Source organism: Haliaeetus leucocephalus, unplaced genomic scaffold, assembly GCF_000737465.1.
Source record: "Haliaeetus leucocephalus isolate CR32 unplaced genomic scaffold, Haliaeetus_leucocephalus-4.0 Scaffold2, whole genome shotgun sequence".
Lineage (NCBI taxonomy): Eukaryota > Metazoa > Chordata > Aves > Accipitriformes > Accipitridae > Haliaeetus > Haliaeetus leucocephalus.
Genome location: NW_010972438.1, coordinates 1,534,664 through 1,552,952, shown reverse-complemented (window position 1 = coordinate 1,552,952; position 18,289 = coordinate 1,534,664). Strand labels below are relative to the sequence as shown.

At 41.3% G+C, this 18,289-nt stretch overlaps 1 protein-coding gene across 1 annotated transcript in view; it reads left to right on the top strand.

Moving 5' to 3' along the window:
• The window catches only part of GRM7 (glutamate receptor, metabotropic 7), a 282,320-nt gene that overhangs the window by 149,003 nt on the left and 115,028 nt on the right, over positions 1–18,289 (top strand). Inside the window, exons 3-4 of the mRNA XM_010570362.1 lie at positions 14,512–14,653; positions 15,546–15,700. Coding sequence (XP_010568664.1) covers positions 14,512–14,653; positions 15,546–15,700 — 297 coding nt within the window. The remainder of the gene's footprint in view (positions 1–14,511; positions 14,654–15,545; positions 15,701–18,289) is intronic.

Here is an 18,289-nt window from a genome sequence, read left to right as displayed (position 1 = left end):
AGCACCCCGGCCCTGGCCCCATGTTACTCGGTGTAACTGCTTTGGGAATCTAAGTTACTCAATTTTGTATTTTAGAAAGAAAGCGAGCAAGCATTCCCCATTCACCTCTGCATGCCAACCATGACTTAACAGCCAGCTGTCACCTCCCTATCTCTTCAACCATCTCACTTCCAGGCGGGACTGCTCCTGGGGACCAGGACCACCCCTCTGCCAGCAGTCTCCTTCGCCGGGTACCTCCTGCCCTTGACATTTTACTGCTGAGTGCATATTCCAAGCTGCAGGCAGCGTATGAGGCCCCAGCGTATTCCTGACCGTAGGGCAGAGTTTCACCTCACCCTTACCTCATCTGGGGTCCCTCGCTCAGTCAGAGTCCCCAGAGCACCGCGCCGAGTTCTGGTCTGTAACTATCATGTAACAGCAGTTGTTTTACCTGAGATAAGGCGCTGCTGGGATGAAACCTGGACTGCCTTCCCAGAGCTTGCTCCTAACTTTTGTGCCTTTTACAACATTTTGTTGCAGAACTCCATTAAATTGAACTGATTATCCACAGGCAGCGTATGGGGGGTGGTTTTTTTGCAATGCTGCGATAGTGATTTTATTGAACTATATTGCATTTTTAGTGCTCATTTGAGAGAAGGTTATTAAAGCACAGTATTGTACATTAAGAACACTACTCCAATGTGAAGGAGATGAGGATTATGAGAAAGACAAGAAAAGACCAAGGAATTTAAAGAGTTTTGTTTCTGTTTTGTATTTCCCCCATCCAAGGGCTGGAAGGATAACCTATTTAAATATTTCTTAGCTTTGCTGAATTTACAAGTTTTGAGTCCCAGAAGGCAGTGGTCAGTGTACAAGCTTGCAGTAATGACCTTGTATGTAAATCTTTTGAGAGACAATATGCTGCAGCAAGACTGAGGACTAATCAGAAACCCAGGTAGGACCTAACAGAAAAACTGTCTTTTGATTTCTCAGTCATCCCTACTGCCATCTGCAAATCCGATGTAGAGGTGATTTGCTTTTGAGGCTCTGCAGAATGCTGTGCTTATATATATGCTTTCAGCAAACGTGTATGTGAATCAGAGCTTTATTCAGCTTTCACCAAAATGCTATGAAATATGAACATACATAATGTAATGCCAGCTTGCTAATGATACTTAATGAAATTTTCTCTCAGTAAAATTAGACCACATGTAGTTTGCTTCTGTTATGATCTCCATACAAAAGGGACCTGCGATTCTGCAGAGCTGAGGATTAGTACGGTATGAGAAGCATCACTTAGAGCTTCAGTTAAACTTGGGAAGCAGCAAGCAGAGTAGTGTGTGCTAATTAGAGAGCAGTTCCCCACAAGAGGGTTGGGGATGGTTGCTGAAGCATACAGAGAGGAGACCTTCATCCTGCTAGAAGTATATAGGAGTAATAAGCAGATCTCTTCTGCCTCCCTTTGGATGAGACACAAGGAACTGGAGGTGAAACAAAATGTTATAGAAGCTGCCTTCTTTTCCTCTAACCCTCCATGTCCCCCAGCCTGATATACTCTGTTTTCTCTTGTTTTCCTACCAAAACAGTAGCTGATCTTTCTAGCTAAGTGAATGCCAAATGCTGTTTGGTTTTGGGTGCTTACCTTAGTAGTTCTGTGCCCTGGTCCCATGTCTCACTTTTTGTCCTTGCTAACTCAAAACCCAGGAGTTCCTATCAGTCTCTTTCATGTACCTTATCTATTGCAGAGCCTTTGCAAGCATGACACTGTGTTCATGGAATAATTTTTTCATGTTGTAAATGCTGGTGTCTTCTTGGCTGGAGAAATCAGGAAATAGGTTTCCTTCCAAAAGTATACTTAAAAGATTTCTAATCCTCCCTCCGTTCCCACTGAGATTTGTCATTGTGTCATTGCTATTCTCCAGATTTCTCATTCTTTGAAGAACTGACAAGTCTTCACTTGCCCTAACAGATATATAACAACCAAGAAAATAGCATTAACTGAGAGAAGGCTAAAATGCTATGTTACCTCTCCAAGAAAAAAATGAATTAGGAACATGGGAACACTCCAAATGGTAGTTAGAAAAGCTTCATCATTAGAGATCATTTTGTGCTTGCAGTTTATAATGATTCACTATCCAGAGGTGGCATCATTATTACTAGGGGGGAAATATCCCTGCAAGAACAGCACAGCACTAAGCAGTCTCCTAAATTACAGTGTGGAGCTCCAAGAGGCAGTTCAGACAAATAAAACCATGCCATAGAGCACAGGATTCTTTAGTGTGTGTGAAGGTTGCAGGAAATTGCTTTTTGCAAGGGAGCCAAACCAGCCTCGGAAGGTATTGTTTGTGAGCAGTCTTGCATTCAGGCATTTTGGGAAGCAAACAAATAACTGGAGATTAGAAGGGGGTGAGCCTAGCTGCCCACTGCCCACATTGACTCTGTGCGGGGAGGTGAGACGCAGCCAGCCGGAAAGTTTCCGTGGCAAGTAACAGGTCTGTTTTTCAGTTGCCTTAATGCTGGAGAAAGTTAGGTTTGCCTGTATGTATCTTAATTGTAGCACTTATTTACAGAAGAACAGGGAATGTTTGATCAGTTTGTTTATTTCTTTCTTGATTCCCTGGAATCCAATCTCCGTTCAAATGGGTCATTTTTCATTTTCAGGAGGTAGCCTGGCTAGGTTCCCCTCTCGTGGGGTTCTGCCATCACATGCCACCGGCGATGCTCAGGAAAACCCTCGAACCACCGCGGTGCTCATGGGGCCAGCGGCTTCCTCCACAGCACTAGAAGGGCTACCGTCAGGGACCACTTCATTTGAGTCTCCCTGCAAATCTCCGTTTAGGACTTTGAATTTGCCAGTTTTGAGGATTTATGAACCAGCTGCAAGGCTAAGATACTTAACTGGTGTTTTGTGTTGAGCATGGCTCTAATTCGTATCATTGCTTGGCTGTACGTTATGCTTTTAAACATGGTATTTTTGGTGCTTTGTTTCTGTCTCTACCCGCAGCCAGAGATTTTACCGCCTACAGTTGTTCCTAAAGAAACCATGTTTTATAAAGTGTTCTGACACTATTTCTGAGAACTTTGCCTTTGCTATTTTTATGCGCAACGCAGTAGAGCTGGTCTTAGTCTGACTAAATCAGACTCTTAAAAGACAGAGGGAGGATTGCATTATTTTTGGGTTTGCACCGTATGAGGTCATACAAAGCGTTTTGCACCCCTGTGGTTGTTCATCCCACAGATCGGCAGATGTGCCCGGGACTCCCTTACAGACCTTTAATTACATTCCTTTCAACTTAATTCTGGTGTCTGAATTTGGAGTCTCTCTTTTATGTCTGATAGCAGGCGCTTCTTGTTAGAAATAGGTATATGGTAAAATTCAAAACATAAATAATGTTATTGAGCTGAGAATCTGCTTGTTCAGACTCCAGCCTGGGTCTTCATCTAGGAGTTCTTCAGAGCAGCTGTTATCGCCTTTTAGAGGCTTTACAGTGCAGTCCTGATCTGGACTGGGTCATTTAAGCACTACTGGCATGAAGTTGTAACAACAAAAGTGTTTTAAATGTTTGAAGCGGAAGTGGAAGTTTTATTTTATGTTGCTTTTGTTTCTACATGGCTACACTGTATGGCTCAAATGTACTCTTTATAGTACAGATTTTAGGAAGCCAATAAATCTCAAGTCCCTTCTACTGCAAATGCCTAAAGTGAGTCCGTTCTCAAAGCCTTTGAAGCATTGCAGTGTGAGCAAACGTGGGTTTGTGAGCATGGGTGGCTGTTGATCTAACAGGATATCCTCATTTTCTTTATTTTCTGTCTAGCAAACAGAGCTTTTCTAAATCTTTGAAAATGGTGATCTTATACCATTCTTATAATTAAACTCAGTGTTCCAGGGAGAGTCTTAATTTTTTGTATATTGCTGGAGTTTAACTGCCATAATAAAGGACAATTTTTGAGGTGATAAAATGCACTAGGAATGTCATTAAATATGCAGCAAAGCTATGACACAATAGAATTAAGCATTAATGAATAACATACTAGAAATATTAGTCTTCTGTATCAGTTTAGGTCTTCTGTTCTTTGGTTATGATGAGGTCTAACATGAAAAAATGAGACAATAAACAAGCTTAGCAAAAATCAAATTTTAAAATGATTCAGTAGAATCCTAATGTATAGAAAGTTTCTAAGTTAAAGCTGTTGCGTATCCACAAGGATGCTTTCCCTTGGATAAATTGTTGCAGTTTCATGTTTTAATGTAAATTTATTATTGGTGCACATTTTAGTTTTTACAATTGAGTTATGAGGCTATGGAGACATAATTTAAATTCTAGCCCATCTGCACACCAGTGCAATTGTAAACTTCTTTTACTGGCATACGCAAGAACTTCATAACTCTTGGTAAGTAGGATATTAACTGTTTCTAGTAAAGAAACAGAAGTCTGATCCAGAGCCTCGTTAAAACTTTGGTTTTGGACATAAGGACCCAACTGTCATTTCTGGATCTCTCTGTAAGTTAGGTTTTTTTACTTGAAGTTCTTTTTTCTTGAGGATTCCACATACTCTATGCTGATTTAGCCTCTCCGTTTTTTTTTTTCCTTGAAATGTGATAACTCCATGCTCCTGAATTTTCCATTTTCTGGGTCTGTGTTTGTTCTGGGTAGAGCTGTGACTACATTAGCCCAGCAAATGTAGGCAGAATGAAGTCCAGTCAGTTCTCTCTGAATATGCCTGGGTCTGTTTTAATTTTGGGGGTCAGAATAAATTAATTTATTTCCATTCCTGGCTGGATGGAATAGCAGGAACTTTTCTAACAGTGTGCTAATTTCCATAGATCAAAGTTTCTTTGTATGGCACCAGCCAGAGCTGCACTGTCATGGATCACCCAGGGGCATCTCCTTTGGGCTCTGCATCACTGCTTTAAAGAGAAGATGGATCAGTACTGAAGTCCAGCCTTTGCTGTTGGATGAGTGCTTGAGAGCTTATATATGAAGCGTATGGATGGGCTCAGACCAGTTCCTGGTGAACTTTCACGCTCGCACCACCTTGTCCCTTGATGGGACAGGGGAATATTAGAGGTTCTGTAATGTGGTCAGGGTTTATTTTGCTAGCTTGGTTTACTGTGAATTTACAGGTTTGGGAATGGGACTGGAAATTTCCTACACTAGATTAACTTACTGAAAATCTTATTATTTCTTGCATGAGGCTGATGACAAGTCCTGTAAAGTGGTCATTGGGGGGGGGGTATTCTTTTTTTATTTAAAACTGTACATGTGAATTCCCACATATAACAACAAATCACCTTAAAACGCCTACCTGACACACAGGCTCCTGCTGCATAACGTTCACTCTTCTCTAAAGCGAACATGTGAGTCATGTATTGACTTTCCAGTGATTGTTCTTTGAAGATTTTGTGGCTTTTGTGTCAGTTGTTTGAATAACTCTCTTTTACTGGTGAGGAGTTTGACGGCAAGCTAGCTGGCAGGCCCGGCTGTATTTCAAGTATATGAAATAATCTTTATCATTCCGGTTCCTTTAGGACGTAATTCTGCTTTATCAGGGAAATATCCTCAATTGTGGTATCAAAGTTTTCACATGGGGAGAATACTGACTTCTTTAATGTCAGTCTTCAGTGTTACTGCCATTGGTTTCTTTTTCTTCTACAGAATATATGAGGCTTAGAAGTAAAATTCATTGCAGCTAACAAATTGTATATGCAGGATATATAAGTATATGCCAAAACCCAGCAGTGACATATAAAATGTACAACAAAATGAAAAAAATACTATATGCCTTTGATGTTTATTTTGTTTCTTCCCCAATTAATTCCTCTCCTTCAGGCTATCCCAAACTTATGTCAAACTGTTTGATTTATTCCCCCTTGTGAAATGTGGGGTTTCCTGCTCTGTTTCACAGAGCTTTCAGTGCGGGGCTTTGCTGAGCATCCCATGTCCCTTGGCAGGGGCACCATGGGACCGCATCGGCTCCCTGGAGGGTTTCTTTCAGGGGGGATCAGAAATCCTCACTGCTTGAGGAGTTGTTATTTTTGTTGTCTAGATTAAAAAATCTAGATATCATCTGTACTTAACCTGACCTTTCCATATACTTCCCAATAAACCTTCCTTAAAATCCCAAATTTAGGGTGTTTCTGTGCTGGTGTGCAGTGAGAAAGGTCTTCAAATCCCTGCCAGTGGAGGAGCAGCCGAGCCGTGCCATGCCGAGCCATGGCATGCCGAGCCATGGCATGCCGTGCCGCCTCTCTGCAGTAGGGTATCGGGGACGGGCTGCCCTCCAAGGGGCCAGGCAGAGGAGGAGTGGAGGAGAATCCATGAGCCTCCTCTGGCCAAACTGAGGAAAGCGGGGGTCGCAGTAGCTGCAGGATCAGCTTTTCTTTGGTACAAAACCGAACAAATGTCAAACCTTGTAATTACCCTGAAAGCAGCCTTGTGAGCGTGATAAATCCATGGAGGGGGGAGAAAAGTCTTTAAAAGCAATCAGCTGCTTTCTTTCAGAAGGAAGCCAGTGCGAGCCCCTTGCTTTGTGTGTTGTTCCCGTAATTGTAATAAACATCCAGGAGGCAGCTTTCGGCAGCTGCTAATTTTAACGTAACGTATTAATCAAATTAATTGAGAGTTCCTTTTAACAATTAGCAACAGCAAACATAACTTTCTGGAGCGACGTTTTCAGTATTGCTAAAAGTGATTCCCCCAAAAAGAGTATCTCTGTAGATAAATCATCTGAAAAAGTGTTAAATTGTCTCTTTTGCTACCTGATAATCCAATTAAGTGGTGATAAGAAAAATAGCTCTTGGAGAATTTCAGGGAAGCAGAATAATGTACTTAGTGCTGTACCAGAATCAAAATACCACATAATCATGGGTATCCATGGATACTGAAGCAACACTTTGATTACTAGATACATCCATTACCCTTAAATACCAGAGTTAGGTGTTTAATGCCCCGAACAATTTAATGCATGACTGCTTGAACTTGCACAGAGAATTCTCCTGAGGTTTTGCCTTTCAGAGGCACAGCACAGAATCTGTCAGCAGGCGAATGGAAGGCAGCTATGATATTTCTAAGACTCTCTGTCTTCTTCCAAGTTCCTGTGTGCTTTGCAACTGCTGCCACCCAGATGGCTCAATTTGCCCGCCTGTCCTCGAGCTGCCTGTGAACTGGAGCATTATGTGATGTGGCCCGATCTCTATCCCACGTCAATGACATATGAGTGGGATTCCCGTGAAAAAAGTAATTTGATAATCTTTTACAGTGCTTGTGCTGTTGGCACTCACTCCACAAGCAAATGGATGGGCTCGATGTTGTGTCTCTACAGCACCAGACCTTTTATCACAGCAAGATGAGCGCGTTGGTTATTTCACAGCATTGGATCCATCATGAGGTTGAAGACACAATTTCTCCACCAGAGTGTTGACTTCTCCATTTGTTTTGCAGAGCAGGAATGGGAACCCTGGACAAAAGCCTCCTCTGCACAGAAGCTGTTGTGGGTCCTGAAGGCACCCAGGAGAAGGGCACGTGGGGCTCTTACTTGGGTGGTCTGAGCAGGGTCCCCTGCTACCAGCTTGGCTTTCTCCTTTCTGTTGCTTGAAAGGATCCAGTCCTCCCTCCTAGTGTTAATAGTGAGGAAATAAAGTGCAAAAGGGAAGAAATAAAATAGGCATTTAAAAAGTGCTTTGATAATGAGCCTTGGAAGTATGATTGTTTCACCATGATCATCCTATAGCGATGGCTCCAGCACCTTCTCGGGGTGGGCATCTGAGCAGGCAGCACAACGTGGGTATTTTGGTGTCTGCTTCTGCTCCTGGAGTGTGGCGGGGCTGGGCTTGGTACCTGCGCTTGACCCTCCATGTAACACTGGGTGCTTTTGTAATGTGAAAATGCCATATGATTCAAGAGGTTGAAGATAGGAAAAATGGGAGCAGAAACTTTTCATTTTTTCATCTTTGTAAAGATTACTGGTTTTGAGATTTTATTTTCTTCTACTTTCTGCTTTTTTGTACTCAAAAAATGTCTTTTATATTATCAGAGTCCAAAACCAACTTCCTAGAATGTCTCAATGCCAGTTTTCATAGCAAAACATTTTTTTTGAGGATACTTGTGAGGCAGAATCTTACATATGTGTTCTGTTGGAAAGGGGGAAAAGAAGAAAGCTGGCATCCTGTGTAGGCATGGAAAGAGTGGGTTTAGTCCATTGTTTCTGACAGTAATTGAACAAACTGAATCCTTCCTATAAGCCAATGCGAAGAAACAGATGTATGATCCCACTTGTTGCACAACTAGTCCTTTTCAGTCTACCATTGCTAACCTGCTCATCTTGCATTTTTCTGATCACCCTTACTGTTCTTTCCTTCACTGAGTTTCAGTGCTGTTTTTTTCTGTTCCTGACTGAGTAGTAGTTGTCTGCAAAAAAAGGAAAAAAAAATTCTGGTGAATACTAATTTGGGGGGAAAATGTGTTTTCGTGCTTCCTAAATCTATTTGTAAACTGAGACTAAATTCAGTCTGCACCTTTGGTCGGAGAGAGTGGGGAAGGAACATGAGGAGGGGAGCTGGGGTTCCCTGTTGTACCTGAGAGCAATTTGCCTTCTGTGCATGGTGGCTTTGATCTCGCTTTTGACACTGTTCTTTGACTGAAAATCAGCATTGTCTTCTGTTCCAGCTGGGGCTGGTGCAGCTCTGCAGACGGGTGTGGGGACTCTGGCCCGGGGTATCGGTAGGTGATGGCAGGGTCAGGACACTGGGAAGTCTGAGGTACAAGTTCAACACCTCTCTGGGAAAAGAGGAAACTCACATTTTTGGACAACTGTTTTAATCATTGGGTAGGAGGGAGACACCAGAATCTCCTGTGTGGTTCCTCAGTTGTTTCCTCCCACAGGTCCCTAATAATGACTGTTTCCAATTCAGATAAAATGGAGATTTTTGGTTTAGGTGAAATTAATTGCATGGCTTTTTATTTTAATGAGAAAAACTGAAGATCTTACAACAACAAAAAAAGTTTGATCTATAAACTTTTAGTCTGGCAGCCAAACAAAAAAAATCAGGTATTTGTATATCCATAATTGCCAGCATCCTGACCAATACCTTAAGATAAATTTCCTCTGCCTCCAGCATTGCTTAATTAAAACTTCTCCAGAAGCATGTGAGAAAGTAGGCACCATTATAAGGATGAAAGTGAAACTGAACAAGGTTCTTGAGACAGCAACTCTGCTAAAATGAGTCTTGTTAGTGACTTAATGAAGCTCAGAGGGCTCTTCTACTGGAAATAAAATTTTGGGGGGAAATTGTTTTTCACCAGCCAGGGAGAAAGGACCCAACTTCACTTGCATGCTGTTTGTCAAAAAAAATCTGGAGGTGCTGTTAATTTCAGTTGAAATGTTGGCATTTCTGTCTTTTCTCAGAGCGCTGCCAGTGGTTGCAGTGGGGGGAATTTTAATGCCGGGAACAATCCCAAACAATTGGGTCAGTTTGCCAAAGTGGCACAAACCACTGGGAGAACTAGAAGCTGTAAAACCAAATAATTTTCAAGTTATTGTTTGAGGAAATGGTTTGCCTTGTTGTCTTATCCTTTTCATAGATTATTGTGCGTTTTCATGGCTTACTTGCTGGACAAAGGCGCATCTGGAAAAGCTGAACCTACCAGGTCTGCTCCTGGTGTTCCCATCCCGGATTTGATGTTATTACAAAAACATTTGCTGGCAGCAGGGAAGGATGAAAAACATGCCAATGTTAGACTTCTATACATAGCCTAGAAGAGAAAGGATATTGTTTCAAGGGTAGAGCGATATAGAACCGACTGCCTCATCATCATTGTTTTGACCGCCTTTCATATACTGATTCCTGTAAATTTTTAAAATTCCATCATTAAAGGAGTTAAACATTTGCTTGCAGAATTGCTTGAATGATGTATCTTATACATACTACCGTTCACGTCTCTTTTATGCATCTCCAATATCCATTATCTTCATAACGGCCTTCGCACTTGGTTGTAGCATCTCGGTTAGTTACCTGCTCTCTTTGCTCACTAGGCAGAAATAACCATAGCAGACAACGGGAACCCTCTGTAGCCAGCTGGTTTAAAGCGTGGTACTGCTAGTGGGACCAGTCCCCGGGATGCCTGGGAGGCTCCTGGTGCCACGCAGCCTGCAGACCACAGCTGCTGGGCATGTGCGGAACAGCCCCATCTCGTTGGCAGGGTGCAGCATGGGTTCGACTCCCAGACTGCCGTTAATTGCCATAGCAGTTTGTGGGAGCATATGCCACTTCTCCAGTCCGCCAAGGGTAATATATTACTGCAGAAATCCTATGACAAAATCCTTAATTTGCAACTTTCACATCGTTATCACTGAATTCCCTTGGAGGTTTTTACCTCGGGAGCACTGTGAATTTACCTGACAGTTTAAATACCTGTGCACGTTTCCTATTGTAATAAGAATGCAGAATGAGAATATGAAAGTTAAACTTATTCTATATGTGTCATTTGGGCAATATACACCCAATTTCTTGGTCATCTGTTATTGCTAAGGAATGAAAAATGATGTGTGCCTCTGCCTGCCATGAGGTCCTCTGCCGAGATCAAAACACTTTTATTCAAGCTCATAAGCTTGGATGTAAAGAGAAGCTAATGTGACTAGTATAGTCAGGTGGCTAGGATGGATCACCCTGCTGCTACAATAAGAGCTTGTGTGCTGATGTCAAATGCTGCCCAGTGTGGACTTGAGCAAAACAAAGCAAATTAGAAAATAATACACGTTGACCCATTTTGGTGCTGGGAGCACATATTAGTCATTTTGTAATAGTGTCACTTCCCTGAAAGAGACACTACCAGTTTAAAATCAGAATATCCATCAACATGTCTGAATTGTATTATCTGGGTCTTGGTCCTCTTGCATCTTACTTCTCTGCGTTTTTTATTTGCCCTCAATCTGCCTTGTATGGCTTTAGCCATTTCTGTTCCTAATGTTGCTTCAGAGAGTGCTTTCTAATGCTCATCACTCCTGCTGTGGTTATATTGAAAATATCGTAGCTACCATACTGTAGATAAAATATTTTGGGTTTAGTCATTGATATTTACCATTTATCCATAATTCCTGCTTACCATTTATCTGTAATTCCTTTGTGCCAGGGATGGCACAAAGCTTAACAGGGTATTATATCATCTGCTCCATTTGGGAAAGCTCTTCTACCCTCCCGGCTGTAAGAGCAGCTCTCCGTCTAGTGTGGGCTAAATGCAAAGTGTCTGACCACCGCACACTTACCATAACTGGCATGCTGAAAGAGGAGCTCTGTCACTTCCCTACACCAGTGGACAGCAGAGAAACTAAGAGCTGACCTCCCAAAGGTAGTAGAAAAATCTGTATCACAAAAGGACCTGAAATCTGCCCTCCCAAATTCCAAGCTGTTTCCTTTCTCCACACTGGGCCCTTTTTTCTTTCAAAAACCCGTGGAAATTACATACTTTGAAGCCGTACATTGCATTAGAGGCTTTTTTTCCTCGCTATTGAGAGCCTGGCCACAGCTGTCTCTCTGTCCAAAGATGCTCAGTTCAGCTGTAATCATTATCGACTATAATAAGATTTTTGGCTTCTCCATCCAGGCAATAGAGATTGCATGACCCACACAATAGGTGTAATTATTGTCCGGGTAGGTTGCTGAGCTAGCAGCCTTCCCAACGGTTTTAGCCTTTCTTCCAAGCACCTAAATCATGTAGATCACAATTACTTAATATTAAATACTGATTTTTTTTTAATATTAGTTTTACAACAACAGTGCATCACCTGATCTGAGGGGGGGGTGGTTCTTTTTTTCCCCTGGATACAAGGATTCTTTAATGTAGACAGACTCTTAACTACAGAAATATTCCTGTGCTGGGTGCCAGGTCCGAGAGCCTTTTGCTTCTTTTCTCTCTGCACGCCTGCTGGGTGGTCATTTCTCCATGGTGGAGCTGTGGTATTGGGGGATGAGCACCTGTAAGCATTCTACCGTCCTGATTTAAAAGGCTCTGAAAGTTACTTACTGGTGCACCAAATAGAAATCAGGAGGTGCTGGGGAATACTGCTCTGCGTGCCTGTCTGCTGGTGTCTGGTCTTTGGGGCTGTATCTCCAGCCCTCTTGTGAGAGAGCCCGCTTTTTCTGAATGAAAGCAATGGAGAGCTATGAAGTGTTGCAAAGGATCTTCGCCGCAGCTTCAGATGTGTCTAAATAATGGCTCCATCCAGCACGCGAAAGCCCTGTGGTCTCAACGCTGTAAAATATATCCTCTCCTGTTCTGCTATGTCAAAGTGGGAGGCTCTTGAAAGGACACCATGGAGGGAATGCATAAATTTTCAAGTGACAAATCTGGGAGCTTTGTAACAGTGTGTGGGTTGGTTTGGTTTTTTTTTTCTTTTCTCTCAGTGATTCTCCAAAGTTGCCATGTCCTTATTTAACAAGAGAAATAGGAGTCTCTCGTGGGAGATTCGAAGTAGCTTGGCTTGGCATGATGGAGTGCCAGGGAGGGCACGGGTACTTTCCAGGAGCAGCTAATAACTTTAAATTCTCCTTAGGCGTGATGCCAGGATGGAGAGATTTTTCCTCAACAGAGACACATGGATGGCTTCCCCTCGATTTCCGGCTGTCTGCTTGGGAGATGCCTTGGCCCTGCTTGCGGAGCAGGAGTCTCAGGCTTAAAACTAGAGCTGGCTGGGGGGGTGTGCGTTAAACCAGCATGTAATCTGTGCCAAGTGGGGCATTTCAGGAAAGCTGGGTAACTCTGCTCATGGATTTGAGTTGATTCTGTCTAATTTTGACTGGGGAAAATAAAAAAAGCATTTTAAAATGTTTAAACCTTTTGAACTTACTAGCAATGTGACTTTCTTTCCTCATTTAAAAATGAGGTTTACTTTTAAAAATCAGTATTGTTTTCTTTTAAAGAAAAAAAGCAGGTTGCCATAATTTCAAGTTGTAATAATTGTAAAACAAAATGAAACAATCTGTGTGATTCAGAGAAAAACTTGGGGGGTCATTATTCTGTTTTATTCTTTCTCAGCCTTTCCTTTTCACCATCTTATTTCTTCCCACTGAAACCAATCTTTTTTTCCCCTGGAGTTTTTGGGTCAGCCAGTACCAACAGACCTGGCTTGACTTCAGGCAACCTCTGTGTCTCAGCTCTCTGTGTCTAAAATAAGGAAAAATGATCCTGACCTACTTTGTAAAGTGCTCAGAGATCTGCAGAAGAGCCACATTTTGCAATTTTAAAACATGCATTTGGTCTTTACGGATGTTCAGTGGTTTTTCTCCAGGTGTTTGTATGGCTGCACTGCCATGGTTTAGGATCACTGCGTTATCTGTTGGCAGACTGCAGGCAGACAGCGTGTGCTGATGGTGGTTAAGCCTCCTCCTCTATGTTCTTTCCCCGAGAACACCTTCTCTATTACTTCATTTAACAGTACTTTTAAATCTGTATTTTGAAGCATATCTGTGAATATCTCCTTCGTCCTGCTGTCTTTTAATTAACTCATCCCTACTGCTGTTTCTTATTATGCATCTCTGATACTTTATTAATTAACACACTGTGCAGTATACTGAGGAAGTTGGTATCTAAGATGCCATAAAAGATGAAAGTGTTTATCACTGAGAAACAAAATAATGAAGGCAAAAGTTGTGTTTTCATCTGCCAACAATGACAAGCAGAATGTCACTGGAAATGTGATTTTTTAATTTTTTTTTTTCCCCTAAAACAAGCTATATAACTATAATATGTGAACTGTGCTAAAAGTGAATATTTCTTTGGTATGGATGTATTTATCACTATTACTGTGTTGATACCATCTTTGCAGTGTTACCTGTGTATTTATGAGAAGTCCAGTTCACAGACATGCACTTTGTCTTGAGGCTTCAATTGCTTGGGCCGCTCCATCCCATTTGGTGATGGGTATTTGACTGAGTAAGGATTTTCTTGAGCAATCTTTGCTTTGCCAATATCTCAACTCCTTTACTGTTCCTATTCCAGATAAGTTGTTTCAGTGGAAGCATTTTCCATCAATACCCTTCAACTTGCAAAATTAAAAAGAATCTCAGCTCTTCACTGAGATAAAGTTTGTGTAATACATTGTAAACATCACTTGCCTTTTAGCCTGTTGTAGTTGTTGGTTTTTTTTTTAAATCAGTTTAAGCTTGTTCGGGTTGTTGTTTCTTTGTTGGTTGTTTTTTGGGTTTTTTTTTGTTTTTTTTTTAATCCCTCTACTGACTGGTTTTTTTGTTTATTTTGCTTTTCTATGATATTGGTTTTGCCCATCTGTTTAATCCGTGACCCTACCCAGGCATGCAGACTGTGCGTATCGCAATGAGTGCTCTGTGCAAAAGAAAATATAATTGTACGAATCCCTCAGGAAGCTTGACATGAAGATTGAGTGCTCTGTAAGGGCAGCGATCAGACTGGAGAGATTCTCTTCCTCACAGGCTCCCCTTCCAGCCACGTGTATTTCCCACTGCCTTTCCTGGGCTCTCCTCTGACATAGTCCTTTTCTTCTTTCTTCTTTCTTTAACAGGTGGGCTCTGCATTGCTCAGTCTCTGAAAATCCCCCAGGATCGCAAGGACAAGACCATCGACTTTGATAAAATTATCAAGCAGCTCCTAGAAACTCCCAATGCCAGGGCCATCGTTATTTTTGCCAATGATGAGGACATAAAGTAAGGATGACTGAGGGAATTATTGATTTGTGCCTGATAGTTATGCAGAAAAGAGAAAGCAAATAAGAATATGAATAATGAAGTGGAAATGTCTGTTGGTAAGAGCAATGGGGGGATGTGGAGTTTACGCTGTGGAGGGTAGCGCCAGGTATGGAGGTGCTGCTGTTGCTGCCCTGGCTCACGTGGTGCACCAGACCACGCATCGCAGTAGTGGGAGGACGGGAATGTTGATCAAGGTCTGGAGGCTTTTTCTAGCGTAAAGTTACTCAGGCATTGGAAGGCAGACCTGACCTTACCTCTCAAAGAGGCATTAAGAAGATGCCCCTCTCTCCGAGCTCATGCTACTATGTATTACTCATTAATTCAGAGTCTATTTTACAGCAAATGATGGTTACTAGTGATAAAATGTCTTGGATGCTCAATGTTGAACTACATAAGGTGCTCAAGGTTTAACCACTTACAACTCACTCATAAAATAAGATAAAAAATAGTTTAAAAGTGTGACTCTCATTTCTCACTTGCCCATGTCCCATATTCTCTGTCCAGAATTTTAAATTAGCTTAAAATTGTGATGGTACTGTCAATTGCTGAGAGGCTCAGTTCTACAAAACGAGGCACAGACAAGTTAGGATAAAGTTTCAGTAAAGTCAGTGGCAAAACTATACATTTTAGTGGAATCAGTATTTCAGTCTTAGTATATAGGGTGAATTAAGAGAGAGGTCCAATCTGTGCTGCATAGATCATGATATGGTGTGTTGCAAAATTCCTGAGCTCTGTTGGTTACAGGAATATGCTATTTCTCTTCATTCTGTTCATTGCGACACACCATTTTCCCCAAGAAATTATATGTTTAAATGGAATTAATTTGTGATCATAATGTTCTTTTCTGCAGGCAAATCCTTGCAGCCGCTAAGAGGGCAGATCAAGTTGGTCATTTCCTATGGGTGGGCTCGGACACGTGGGGCTCCAAGGTGAGCCCGTTACTTCAGCAGGAGGATGTTGCTGAGGGAGCCATCACCATCCTGCCCAAGCGAGCCACCATAGAGGGTAAGAGCTCTCTTCTGCTTGCCTCTCGCTCTCCTGCTTCCTGAAACACTGGTAGTACAAAATTAATCGCCCATAATTTTTTCTTATATGTGTTTTCTGAATAAATATGTACAGACATACAAAGAGTATAAAGGACATTAAGTAAGTCTTCATGTCCTGAAATTTTCCTAAATGTCTGTGTTCCTCATCTGAAAACTATACGTTATTTCCACAGTTGAGAAGCTACCGGCAGTTATTTATTAAAGGCACGATTTCAGAGCTTATATTAAGCTGTGGTGATATGACAGGGCCTTTATCACTTAATAGAAAGTAAACCAAAATGATCTTAACATATCATGTATATACACAGGAAGAGAAAATCTTTTGCAATTTATGCATTATCTCTGAAGCAGTGGATAAGTTTTCTACTGAAGAAGTAAAAATTCATTTTTAAATCAGCAGTTTCCATTTAAACTTAGCTTAACTTTCATTTCATTCAGATCGAGCACTGGATTTATTTATACATATTGCTTGTGTGCTTCACAAATATATGTACTTGTACATATGCATGTGTATTTAAAAATTATGGGAAACTTTTTTTACATAATCCCTTCTTTCTCAACATTTCTTTGTGTTCTGAAGTGTTTGTTGTCTGATCTTTCCTCAATTTGTTATCCCTTTTGTCTGTATAGATGCTTAACTATCCAGATAGCTTCCTCTGGGCAAACCAAACTCATCGATTAGAGTCTCTATAATATGTGTTCTCTATAATATGAAAAGTGCTTTACAAGGGAGACACTGAGTAAAGAAAATAAGCTCCTCAGCTGGAACATGGCATTGTGTCGGGCAGGGTCTCCAAAGACTCCTTGAACATGTTGCCCACATTAAAATAGGCTCTGGTGTCTTCACTCATTGGAAAACCAAATATTTGCATTCATTTTTACTGTGTCTGTACCTCATTAGTTATTCTTCTCAAGTATATAATATGCTTCATCCTTTTACATTTTTTAAACCCTGGAGGCGTTTTCACATGTTATTTCTCCATAAATACGTAAAGTTGATAGACAGTGAAGTGTTTTGTTTCTGAAAACCAGGATATTTTAATAATCTTTTCATACTGTCTGTATTCGTCCCTGAGGGTTTTTGACACAGAAACAAAAAGTCTGCCAACAGTACACAGAAATAAAAACTTTCTAAGTTTGTTTGTTTTAAAATATTTTCCTTCTATAATACACATTGGACATAATGAGAAACATGAAGTTTGCCTTTGGACACAATAAGCGACAATAGCAGAGTGGAAGGGTTCAGGTATAGAAAGGCAGTTAAATAACAGTTACAAATATCAGCATATTTAGAGTATCTGTATGTCCATTGAGCCCACAAATATCTTCTTATTCAGTGACTGTATTAGCCTATTGCCTGAAAGTTGGCTAGTTGCATTTTGCACTTGTAGTCACGTAGATTGCATGATTACTTGTTTGTGATGCTTAAATTATATTTTGCCTATATATATAATCGTGTTCATTCTTCAGGAGCAGCTGCCATACAGCAGATACATATTTTTAGGTCCGTGAGTTGCATGTTACTTTCCGGGAAGGGAAAAGCACTCAGCCAGAAGTAGGTACTGTACTTGGTATGAAAGGAGAGGCAGAGCAAAGTGTCCCAGAATAGCAGTTGCACTGTCAATAGCAAATGTTTCCTGGCTGCTCTGTGACCGCTCAGAAAGGTTCAGGCTGGTTCTTACCTTTTTCAATCCCGTTCATCCATCCCTAATTGTCATCTGTATCTGCCATCTGCTTAGTCCTGTTAGGAGGAAGAGTAAAGGGATGGTTAAGAGCGCAGAGCAAATTCCCATTCTCCTGAAGCAGTTTTCCAGAACTCAACATTTCCCCTTTCAGACTGATCCCGTTTCTGTTTCATCCACTATGAGAAACATCCAGTGAAATCTGTTACTTACAGAAGTAAGTAATCCTTAGGTATTAGCATTTCTTTGCTTAGTGAGGCTGTTATCCGTATGGATTGTCTGCCTTTCTTGCATTTAGACTGCTGTATGTTGGTTTGTTTTTCTTTCTGTCGTTGTAGTAATTTCATTTGGCTATGAATCCAAGGGAACTGGAAACAGACATTTTAATGTTCTTCTTTTATCATCCAGCAATGAACATCTGCTTCCTAAAATTTAGTAATGCATTTCTTTTGATGAAGACATAAAATAAATGAAATAAGAAGCCTTGATTTTTCCCTATAAATTGATGGAAACAGACTAAATGAGCAGAATGGAACTCAATTTGCCCCGAAGGACCATGTCTTGAGCAGTATCCCAGCCTCGCAGTCTCCTTTTTGTGCGGTGCTGTGCAGCAGTGCTGCCGCCTGCCCCTGCGGCTCACAGGCTCCAGGTCAAGGCAACAGTTAAGCACCAACTTAATTCCCGCTGGATTTGGTGCGAACTTCTTTATTAGTCATGAATGAGGGGGTTGCCCTTATTTTGCTCCTCAAGAGCATCTTCCTTTTTTTTTTTTTTCCCTTTCCTTTTATCACTGTGTTAAATGGTATTTGTAATATGTTAGAAAAAGATTCCTAACAAACTTCACTGGAAACAGAGACCACTGCAGG